General features: G+C 41.9%; 1 protein-coding gene across 1 annotated transcript in view; it reads right to left on the bottom strand.

The window, feature by feature from the left end:
- The window catches only part of SPSB4 (splA/ryanodine receptor domain and SOCS box containing 4), a 93,002-nt gene that overhangs the window by 61,273 nt on the left and 19,368 nt on the right, over positions 1–12,361 (bottom strand). Inside the window, exon 2 of the mRNA XM_026855286.1 lies at positions 6,635–7,490. Within this exon, the coding sequence (XP_026711087.1) occupies positions 6,635–7,328 (694 nt within the window). The 5' untranslated portion in view covers positions 7,329–7,490. The remainder of the gene's footprint in view (positions 1–6,634; positions 7,491–12,361) is intronic.

The raw sequence follows: 12,361 nt of genomic DNA, 5'->3' as shown, positions 1-12,361 counted from the left end.
TAATGCTTCATCCTCTGATTGCACGTCTGTAAGGAAAATTCTTCTTAAGGTTTAGAAATACTGGATATCCAGAGTACATTATTTCCATTGCAATATCCAGAATAACGTATTACATAAGTATCATCTAAAATAAACAGGTTTAGATAAACAAAAAGATCATCAGTGACCAGCAGGTTGAGGGAAGGGATTCTCCCCCTCTACTGAGCTCTTGTGAGACCCCAGTGCTGTGTCCAGCTCTGGGGGGTACCAACATCAGAAGGACACGGACCTGCTCAAGTGGGTCCAGAGGAGGCCACGAAGATGATCAGGGGCTGGAGCAGCTCCCCTGTGAGGACAGGCTGAGAGAGTTGGGGGTGTTCAGCCTGGAGAAGAGAAGGATCTGGGGAGACTTTCTAGTGGCCTTCCAGTACTTAAAGGGGCCACAGGAAAGATGGGGAAGGACTCTATCAGGGGTGTAGGGATAGGATGAGGAGTAATGGTTTCAAACTGAAAGAGCACCAATTTAGATTAAGGGGAAAAAAAAATAATAATAATCTTCCCTGTGAGGGTGGTGAGGCCCTGGCACAGGTTGCCCAGAGAAGCTGTGGCTGCCCCCTCCCTGGCAGTGTTCAAGGCCAGGTTGGACGGGGCTTTGGGCAACCTGGGCTAGTGGAAGGTGTCCCTGCCCATGGCAGGGGGGTTGGAGCTGGATGATCTTTAAGGTCCCTTCTAACCCAAACCATTCTAGGATATCTATTTAAAAATTTTAATTGAAAACCATTTGGGGGAAAACCCCAGAGAGTCTGAAGAGAGATTACATACTTCTGGCAGTTAACAATTCTGCAATATTGATTTAGATTACTTTATGGTAAAAGGCATCCAAAGGGAAGAGTGCATATTTATATTTAGCATTTGTGGTATGTTAGAGACAGAGCAACGTAAATTAAAATAAACTGAGAACAGTAGTAAAGGGGAAAGAAGTTGTGCTTAGCTCCATAGCTCCAAAGTTGTTTTTAGCTTAGAAACAGCATTCTTATTTCACAGTATTAAACACATGCAACCCAAGGTCTGAAAGTGATTCAAGGGTTAAGTTGTGGTCTCCTGCACAGCAAAGAGCAAAAGGTTTGAACCTACCCCACATCCCAAAACTTCCTCAGCCATATCAGTTAAAAAAGGGGACATGCCCTGAACCCCACCCTGCCTCCTTCCACACACCTGCAATGCAGAACAACCCCAAGGCTTTGTCCCAGTGGGCTACAGGGGCACAGGCTGCTTCAGCAGCAGCAGCCAAACGTCTGAGAGGCAGGAGCAAAAGGGATCACCCTTCCCCTAGGCAACCTGGGGCAGAGAGGGAGCACAGGATCTCAAAACACAAACTATTGTTCCAGGCCTCTATGCAGGAGCAGATAGAGCTCCCTGAACTGAGCCTATGTTTTCCAAACATCCTCAGTTTTATGTTTGCACCAGCTCACTGCAGTTACAGTGAACAGAATTTCTGTTTGGATGATTACTTAAACCCCCCTATTTGTTCATTGTAGGTAAGTTTGAAGCACATACTTTGAATAATACTTCTGTTTTATTTGGGGATGTAAATATCTACAGATGTTAAAAATAGGTTATATGCTGCAGGGCAGGGGTCAGTAACAGCTGACAGAGAGCCTGAGGACCCTTGTTGGGAAGTACCAAATACTACCAGAAGGATCTGTAGGTTAAAATTTGAACTGGTACACACAAATGTTTTCCATAAATTACATTTCAAAGTAAAGTTGTCTTCTCTTTTGAGACAAATGCTTCCAGCTCCTTGAACTCACTTTCAAAACTGTGTAAGGGTTATGCAAATTTAGCACAAGAACCACAATGGGCTATCAGTATCAAGCTCAAGAAGCATTCCTTCACACCTAAACAGAAAAAATAACAGTAAATACCACTCAAAAGGAAATAAACAGCCTGATACAGAATATTTCAAACTAGTTGTACTATTATATAAAGGAAATTGAAAGTAAATCAACATTCCTAATTTTAAGAGGAGGAGATTCAGGCATAAGGATCAGCCAACACCCCAATTGTCTCATAAATGTAATTCTTGGATCTAAGAAAACATCAGTTTAAGACAAGATGGCTAAATTCTGAATGGAAGAGAATAAGGAAACTAATGGGATACTATTGTTTATCTCAAAAAGTTTTACCGTCTATTTTCAACCAAAACAGGAGTTATTCTTTCTAGAACTTAAAAAGACAGAAGATCTTCTAAGAGTAAAACATGGCTATGCAGGACATCAGACATCATTACTGAAAAGTTAGTTGGATAGCATTACCCCAAAATCTCGCCAAATTTATTCACCTCTAAAACAGCTTCAGGATTTATAACTAGAAATGTATCAATTGGCAGTAGCAGGGTGTGATTTTTTTAATCTTCAGTTACTGTAGTCTACTCAACATGTAATACAGAACTCAGAGTTCTTGCCTTTCTCATGCAATTTCAATCTTTTTACCACTCATTTACACACTGTCTTATTCTTCCTTCATGTAAATGTACAAAAGTCAAATGTTCAGGCAAGAGTTTGGTAAACTGTAGCTTTCTTTAAATTGCCACGATTACACGGAGACAGTGTCTCCAATTAGGACACATCCTACAACGTATCCCAACCGGATGCTTCACTCCAAGGCAGCAGCTGTAGCAGCCAGCACTTCACTTTCAGCAAGAGTGTATGTTACAGGATGAAGAAAAGTACTACCAACAGGCATTTTTAGAGATGGCCAGAAGGCCAGTGCTGATACACACCTGCAGATGTTTCTTCATGACACTAGTGAAAGCGTGCTGTGCTGACGTACGCACATGAGATGGTTGCCAAGACCAGCAGAGCCCCACAAACCCTCCTGCCAGCACTTGGTATTTCATTTCAACCAACATTATGCTATCACACAAGGAAGGCTAGAAGGAAAAATAAAATAAGTAAAGTCTTTCTGCAGCCTCCTTCTGCCTTCTTCCTACCTAGGAAGATATTAAATTCTAAATTTTGTACTTATGATTTGCATTATCAATTCTATGTCTATGGATCACCTATTATTATATACAGAATACACACCATCTGCTTTGCTCTTCTACACCGATTCAGAACAGGGCAGAGTCGGACCTGTAATGGACACTTACAAAAAGTCAAAATACTGACTATTGTGTCAGGTACTTTTAAGGATCAAAATAAATCACTGTGTTCAGCTCACTCAATGATCAAGTTTTGTACCACAGCACTGTCATATTGTCCTCCTGTCACTTTGCTTAAACATCTAAGTACTAATGTGTCAGTCATGACCTGCAACGTACCTTTATACAGAAGCGTTTTGCTATTTCTCCCCTCCAGTTTATAAATAGTCTTCAGGATTCCTCATCAGACAACAGACATAAACAGCCTAGCTGCTTTTAAACATACATGCACCCTGATGAAAAGAACATCTGAAAAATAATATATACTGCATTTATGTTATTTAGTTTTTTTAAATTCTTGCAATAGGCAATGAGTCAGAAGTCTGATGTAAAATTCTGTAAAACTTAGGTGACTGGGCAAACATCAGTGTGGTAAATACTGATCACATTTTCAGAAAAGTAGTCTGTCCTAGGAAGAACTCAATGTGCTTATGCTGAGCACCCTCCATACTGTCCCTCTGACTTCCCTCCCAAACCCTGACAAATCTTTGCAACTCTGAGTCTCTCAAATGTGAGCAAAAAAATAGCTAGTGAAGGTCACAGCACCAGCACATCATCATGTGATGCTCAGAGTAGCTTCTGAAGCAGAATACTCAGGGTATGGAAGAACTATGATTGATTTTAACTACAGCATTATTCTAGGAATATGAGTAATATTCAGAGTCCAGAGGGAGCACAGGTTCTCAAATCTTTGACCTGCAGCTTCATCCTTCTACGATTCTGCCATCTATGCAATTAATATACTTCAAAGTCTGCATTGTCTCTATACCACTACAACATAAGTTTAAGTTCATTGCAGCTGTACAAGGCCATCATTTGATCCTTTCACTCTTTCACCCTCGCTGTTTGCCAGGCAACTGAAATACATGGGCCTTTAAAGTATTCAGAGATCTTCTATTTAAACAGCAAGTATTGAAAACACTAGAAATCCCTGCAGTCGAGGTCTCCATTTGCCCTGTAAGACACCACATAAACAACCATTGCAAGCTGCGCTATGCATTCTGAGTGGTAACAATCAATCACTAAATAGCAAGTTACAAGTCACCGTTTGACAGCACAGTTTCAAGAACAGCTAAGTTACTACTGCCAGAGCCACTAAAAGCTGCAATCAGCAGTATGAGATACTTCCAAGGAAGAGGGGGGGAAGGGGGGGCGGCAGGCCACTACGACCAACAGAGAGAATCTGTAAGGTTAAACAGCAAACAAAAACAACAACAAAAGACCCCACATATTTATGTTTAAATGTATTTAAATTTGTGGATGCAACATGAGCATCTCGCTGTTCTTTAAGATCTACTCCAATTTTTACAAGAACAATTACACAAACCTGTAATATTAAGTGCTATGAGAGTGAACATGTAGAGTGCTGTGACCAGGCTTGCACTGCTACAAGGGCTGGCTGGCACTTTTAACAGAGGAGAGGTGGTATTTGTTTTAGAGCACTCCCTAAACAAGCTACTTTGGTTTCTTGAATGCTGTTTTTGTTGCAGGACAGCAATGGATCAGTGAACATGTGATAACAAATGATGTGATTCCAGGATGTCAAACTGCCCCACGGCAAAGAGGCTTTAAATTTCCTCTTCACATGATCAGATTAACACCCAGGGCTACAAAACAGTTTAGTTTTCAAGTTTGCTTTTAAACACGGGTTCATGCTTTTTAAAAAAAAAAAAAAAAAGTCTGCTACAACTTTCTCAGGGATAGTTTCGGAAACTACCCTGTCTCTTCCAGCAAAATTATCCCACGAGAAACCGGATGGGAAATTTTCTCTCTGCCATCTCACAGACCACAGCTATCCTTCTCTACTTCACCCCTTTTATTTTATAATTTCTACCAAACTTATTCACAATCTCCTCCTGTGTTTTCATCTTTCTAAAGCTCCCTTGAGCTCCCTGAAAGGCTACAAAAGGAATGCAGAATGATTCCTCGTGTGGACGTGGTGGACCAAGTCGAGCTGTACTTTGCTTAGTTTGGCAGATACTCCCAGTATTATAAAAACTGCTTTTGCACACAAATATTCAGTTTGTGAAAGTATCTCTTCCCCACCACCTTAAAAAAAAAAAAAAAAAAAAAAAAAAAAATTAGTACACTCTGCAATGTCTGAGTAATTGCAAAATACTTGTGATCCTCTGATATTCCCCTGTACAAAAGCACTCAGGAAGCTGCCATTTAGCATCTGGCTGCAATAACCTGGAGGGCTTCTGTGGATAAAGATTCTCTCCCCTAGTGCTTATTACAGATGTTTATGAAAAGGTAATCTTAAAATGGGGTCAAATAATTTAATTATGTTTCTATTTTGTATGACAGATGTAAACCTAATGAGCAGAGAATTAATTTTTTTACAGGAAAAAGAATTAGACCACCCCATCCCAACTCGAAGTAAGATTCCTTTAGAAATTACTAGCTGAAAGTCTGGCGTTGTACATTCTCTTTCCACGAGACCGAGTTCCATTCATAAAGCCCAAAAAAGTGTAAGTTTTGATCAGTCATCTACTTTTGTTAACTCTATGTATTTATATTCATGATCCCTCCTATGGCCTCAGATAATACAGTCTTAAACAGAAATAAAGTTTCACTCACTACCTTGTTCAGCCTTCTTCCCCAGTTCACAGCAGCGGTGAGCTGCTGCAGACAACTGGGCCTGACTGAACGTACCGTACCCCGTGCTGTGTGTGGACCTGGCAGAGCACGGCTTCCTGAGCAGTGGGAAGAACGGGGTGAGACATCTTCTGGTGGGCTACTACTTCAAAGTCAGCAGCAACATGCTCCTCCTTTCTATGTAATGATTTGAGATCACCCTTTAGATCAAAAGTAAATAATGCTTATCCAAAACCCCAAAATTTCCGAAGAACAAAATACCCTGAGATAGCACCTTCTGAAATGAACTAAGGAACAGAGCTCTCTTTCAGAAAAACTGCTGAAAGTAATTATTTGACCTGCATTACTAGATTCTTGGGGATCCACGGCTGCTTCTGAGGGTCCTGGAAAGGTAGCTATGAAAAGAAAGCCTATTGGCCTGAATTCAAGTATGTTTATGCACAACGTGTAAGAGTTCCCACTACTACAGGAAATTTTTACAGGATCCACAAATCTTATTTGAAAACCACAGATTTAAAACATATCCTCCAGTAAACAAAGAGTTTTACTGTTAAATATACCTAGGAAGTTTCTCAACATCTTTTTCCTCAGTCTGTTCACTTTCTTTGGCCCCAGACTTCTTGCCACTCAGCTTGGCAAAGAGAAGACATTTTGATACAATCTATACCATCATTACAAGACAAAATTCACAGATACTAGTTGTGGGCAGTAACTATGGGATGCAGCCTACTCACAGTGGAAAGCCCACCCTGTTGCACTCCCACCCCCAGCAGACTGTTCACAACAGAATGATAAAGAAAAAAATCCTGCATGAGAAACCTTGACAGTGTAACGATGAAATATGGTAACACTTACGGTCAAGTCCGTTGATGTATCTCATTGTGATTTCACAGTGGCCCCAAACTGCACTGACTATGGGGTAAAGTTTTTTCCCTTTTAGTCCCCTGAAGGCCACTCCAAGATATTGTCCATCTACCATGAAGCTAAGTGTCCCTTCATCCATATCCAAAACCACCAGTAAGGAGTCTGGGAGTACAAAAGACTCATCCGGTTCCAAAAAGACAGGATACGTGACCCCAGGCTGGTTTTTACAATTGTGGTAGAGTTTGTTGCGTCCCAGATCCCAGCCCCATGATTCACTATTGCTCCCAACCAACGACGTGTATCCCACTGAATGCAGCGGAGCTTCGGCCGTGGAGACGCCCACCACAGCATGAGTTCCCCGTTGCCTCGTGGGCCAGTGGATTTGCCAGACATGCAGGCCTCTCGTGTAGCCAACTTTGCCCCGGATGCAATCTGTGCTTTGGGCAACTGGGTGTCTATGAAAAGTGAGTTTATCATCTTCCTTTACAAATATATTTAAGGAGCGATCTTCATTGTTCCAAGCATGTTTATACTGGACCTCCAGCTTGGCAGGGGGCATATCCAACAGCATGTCCAGACGCGCTGGCTTGCAAAAGTCCGGGCCTCTCAGCTCTCGTTTAACAGGTCTATAAGGGGGCTCCCTCACATCCACAGACTTTATGCTCCCTGAGATTTTCTGGCCCATTGCTTGGCTGCAGATTTACAAAGGAGAAAGAAAAGTTGACTTTGGCCCAACGTTACCTCATGAAAGCACTTTTACACTGAGCCAGTGACCTGACAAGCTGACTGGATTTAGTTGTCCCGTTTGGAGCTTTTTAGCAGCAATGTTTTCACAGAAAAAACGCTCCTGAAAGAAAGCAGAAAGTTTCCAGTTAGTTTAAGAAAGCCAACAGAAAATCCACAGCATATTTTTAAAGAACTTCTTCTCATCCCTAGTAGCTATTTGAAACACCAAAGTTGACAATTCACCACTTTTGTTCAGGATCCTACAGCGCTAACCAGCCTGCCAGCAGGATACTGAGCCGACCAGCGAACAGAGTGCAGACAGTCATTTCCTCCAATTCATAATAGGATGCAGACATTCTCCACCTTCTGCCCTTCCACCTATTTTGTCTGGCCAAGTTCACAGCAGTCCTCAAGAAGGCGTATACCATTCCCCAGCAACAGTGATAAACTTCATGCTCAGCAGTAGCTTCACTTTCACTTACGCTTTTGTTTCATAGCCTTAGAAATATGCACTGTGTCAGAATCTCCTTTTATTGCTAGATGTTCTCTTTCCTGGGCCCTGGCAACAGAGGGCTTTAGCTTCTGTGCAGTTATTCAAACACATAAAAGCAAATGGCTGCAAAATTTAAATGCTTCCTTTTAACATATCCTGTTCTTAAATAAAAAACAAGACAAAAATTCAACAAGCTTTAGGTTTTTTATAAAGGAGTTGGGAAGAAGAAAAAAAAACACACAAAGAGGGAATGGGGGAAGAGAAGCCATGGAAGGATAAATGAAGTTTCAGTTCTCTGGCAGACTTTTCTAATGGGCAGCTGCTACAACTAGGTATGTTCTCCATGGTACTGGACAGCAGGCTAATCCTCATTTTCTGCATTTCAGTATTAGGCTGAATTAGGCAGGAGACTGGAACACAGTAAGACACATTAAGGGGAATACATGATTTTGAAATGTATTATTTCTGCACTTCCATAGACAAGCGTGGTAATTTATCTGGAAGTGGTCAGAAGCACCTAGGAAAGACTCTTTGCAGCCTGGAAAAGTTCGATTCATTCACATTTTAGAGCTCAGGTAGAGTGCAAAGGGCAGCCAAGAACCTCTAAAAGTACTAAAGGAATAAAGAGGGAAACAGAGTCCTATAAAATCAAGTAGATGATTGACATGTGATCAAATAAAAGTATCTGCACCAGCAGATGAATATATGCATACACCTACTTTGCACCTAATTTTAATCTTGAAAAATCAAAATTAAACATAAGCCCCCAAGCCCCTTATATTATGCTTGCAGTAGGATTCAGAATAACTCACATGAGCTCCCCACATGAGATCAGCTTCAACAATCCCCCCCCTCCTTCTTTCCAAACCATGTAAAAAGAAATCTAAAAGTTTACACAGTAATTACATTTAAGCTGATGCTTGCCATTTCCACTACTGTAGAAACACTCATAGGTTGTTTCAAAACTACAATGGCAAAATTGGCCCACCAAAGCAAGTTCAATACTTTATTCCAAACTAATAATCCCAGGGAAATGAAACAGTGACAGTAATATACACACAGGGAAGCAAGAGGGAGTCAATGTCATCAGGTAAGTAAGCTTTGCTAGGAGGATAAATGCTCAGGGATTGGGTAGTTCCTTTTAAAAAGGTGCCTGATTATTTGAGCTTGAAACAAGGATATGAAAAGGGAAAATGTCAGATGTTCAAAGAGAACCTCAATGATTTATGTATGAGATTTAGCTCTACATGCCTTTGAAAATTTCCTCTTTAAAGCACAATTGCCACATTCCTGTCAGGGTGCTGAGAGGAGATGGCCGGGGAAGTCCTCACTGCATCCTCCTGTATCACTTCCTGATCACATGAGAAACTAAACTTGGCACAGATGTTTAGCTGGAAAATCACCAAGAGGTTATAAACACTAAAGTCACTCACTTGGCAAGCCACAGATATTCTTCCTATTGTGCCCCAAACTGTAACATAAATAGGATTCTAATAGACTAGTAAACCAGGAGTAAAATGCATCATTATAAGTACCTTGATACAGGCACAAGTTGTGCCTTTACTCTGAGACGTGCTCCAAGTACTTCGGTTCGAAACTATATCTTAAGGATATTAAGTCTTCCTTAACACAGGGAAATTAACACATAATTTAATTATATAATGTGGTATTTTGCCAAATAGCTTTGTATGGACATAGGGCTGAACCATAGTGTAAAAATCTTAGTTACTGATGCATTGAAGATGCAGCAGTTCCTAAACATGGTACAGCTCAAAAGATATTTTTCATCAAATACATTCTCCCACTCACCATACTGCATCCTAGTTCTGTGTAGCTGGCAGCTGTTCTCAGCTTCTACTAGAAGGCCAACTACAGCCACACTAATCCCATTCAAGTATGAGTGGACTTGAACAAGTAAATACAAAAAACCCAATCCTACACCCGAAGTGAACATTTAATCATTTGTATTGGTACAGCAATAAAGGTGTAACCCTGTGCTGGCTCTGATCTAACAGCTCAGATTGCTGGTGCTTAGTAGTAGCTGACATGAAAACTTTACGTGAGGCGGCAGTGAGGGATTGCAGTGCATGCCTCCTGCTCACAACCCATACAACAGTAACGTGAGCTCCACAGGGAGCGACTCATGCAGAAAGTCTTCCTGGCAGCTCACAATGGTCCTGCTGCTTGCTTGCGGGAGCAACCTGTCTCATAGCCAAGATCATCTATTCCCTTTTCTCGTCTGCATGCCGTCCATTTACACCAAGCAGATGGCAGAGACCCACGCTGAGGTGAGGAACAGCAGCAGAGGCATCACCTTGTTCTTCACCCTGTCAGAAGCTGCTGCTGGAGGACTGAGTTTACCAGGGCCCAGCCCACCTCCACTGACAAATATCCCCGCCCTGCTTCCACAGGTAACATCACGCTTCCAACACAGAAGGCTCAGAAACGTCACACACACCATTACTGTCAGGATCTCCAGGCAGCTTCTCCCCATGGAGCCGCACAATTATCGTGCAGCATGGACTGTTGGGAAAGCAGAGTACAACGCTTGCAGGGGGAAGCAGAGCAACTATCAATTCATCTGGCCAACGTACCCCAAATGGGCTTCCTTTCAGATTATGTACTATTCAATCTGTATACAGAAATATCTGGTTGTAAAACCTTTTTACCATCTCCTGAATTAATGAAAACTTTCCAAAGCACAGGATCGTCATTCAACTGCTGTGACTTACCGTAATCTTTTACTACTTAGAGAAATTTAGATTTCCTTGCCTGTATCTTCTCACTAGACACATAAATATTCTGAAATTAAAAGAACATGCATTTTCACTGTATAGTTTTGCTTTGAAAGTTTTCCCAAAGCTTTGCTTTTCCAGTAATTTTGACCCACTACAGGAGTTAGGAAATAAGAAAATATTTCCATCTGGCTTAATATATGACCTCTCCATTGTACGTGTTTAGCGAGTACAACTCAAACACTAAGTCTCATCCATTATCCCTGTGATAAAAGATTTTGTGGAAAATAAAGTATAACCATGGGAAATGAAGAATCCCCACATTAGTACACTCCTTCAGCAACTGGAAATCTCTGGTTGAGAAGACTGTTAGTTTTTGTAACCTGAATTATTTCTGTCTCAGTTTCACATTCATGCCATGTTTTGTCAGGATATGATGATTAGATTAAACGTACTGTACAAGAACAAGCCAACTCCAAACAGGAAAAGTGTGTCAATGTCGCTTAGCAGCGTCCTTATGCAGACTGCCAAAATATTTCGGGAAATTATTCACAATAAAAACACAAGTGATACCTACCAGAGAAAGGCTTGCTGGGACATCACTTTGCTGCAATTAAATAGGGTGTATTTTTTAACAATGCAGTATGGTGGCATCAGTAGAACATAACTGCTGATAAAAGAAACATGCCTTCTGCAAAGTCAGCTTTCAGCCTTCATAGTTGTATTTCCCTCTGGATTATGAACTAGATGTGCAGAAAGCTTGAAAAGCATGCATGAGAAATGACACCACATAAATGCAATTCAAAACTACAGTAAGAATGTGCTAAGGCTTAGGTTAAGTCTGCTAAGTTGACACCTACCAAAAAAGTGAGAAACAGCTAGGTGAGTGTTTTGCCAATCATCAGGCCTATCATAAAGGACACAGCATAAAGATGAACCAAGAACCAAATTGTATTTGAAACAAAAGGGTCAGTACATGAGTGAGCGCTGGGGGTACAAACAAGTCAGATTATACATAACTGACATCAATCCCACCGACCCCAACAACAACACTGCACGACCAACAACGGGTGGAAGAAATGGTGAAATGCAGTCTCCCACGGAAGGGACGGGAGACAACCAAGTCAACAAGCCAAACACAGAAGACCAAGGAAGCCACACATTGAATCTCTACACAGCCCACGTTTACAAAAGCCAGACCTGACTGGAGCCCAGTCCCAGGAAGGCAGGAGGTCCTTCCCCAACAGGGAACTCTGCACAGGGCATCCACCTCACAGACAGACACTGCCCCTGCCTGCAAGTGGTCCCAGCTTTCATCCCCAAGTGGGACACCTGACCTTTGGTTACTGAATGCAGACACCTGGGGCTCCTTTACCCAATGGCTCTGTCTGCCAGGCTGGCCCCACCCTGGAGGGAAGCCTAAAGGCAAACTCACCCCCCCCCCTTTGGGAAGGGCTGTGGGAATCACCCATATGTCAGCCTTAATTTGGGGCTTGGGGTTGAAACCCCAGCATTTCACTGAGTCCCAACTACAGATACTGGTCAGTGAAACTGTCCAGCAGAAAAAGCAGGGAAGGTGATCCCTCTAGCTACCAGCATTCCAATGGAAACTACTCAGCAGTTCCCACTCATTTTGCTATTAACCCTTGTTGTTTCCTTCCTGCAGCCAGACCTCATTGTCACCTCCCCTGCTGACCTGGGCTTTGTAATCAGCAAGCAAGGACTCCTGAATGTTAAAAGAGCAGCAACAAGGGACTCTGAACC

Source organism: Athene cunicularia (genome assembly GCF_003259725.1).
Source record: "Athene cunicularia isolate RWA chromosome 9 unlocalized genomic scaffold, athCun1 chr9_part1, whole genome shotgun sequence".
Lineage (NCBI taxonomy): Eukaryota > Metazoa > Chordata > Aves > Strigiformes > Strigidae > Athene > Athene cunicularia.
The sequence above is the reverse complement of the archived record's forward strand: the minus strand, read 5'-3'. Positions and strand labels throughout refer to the sequence as shown.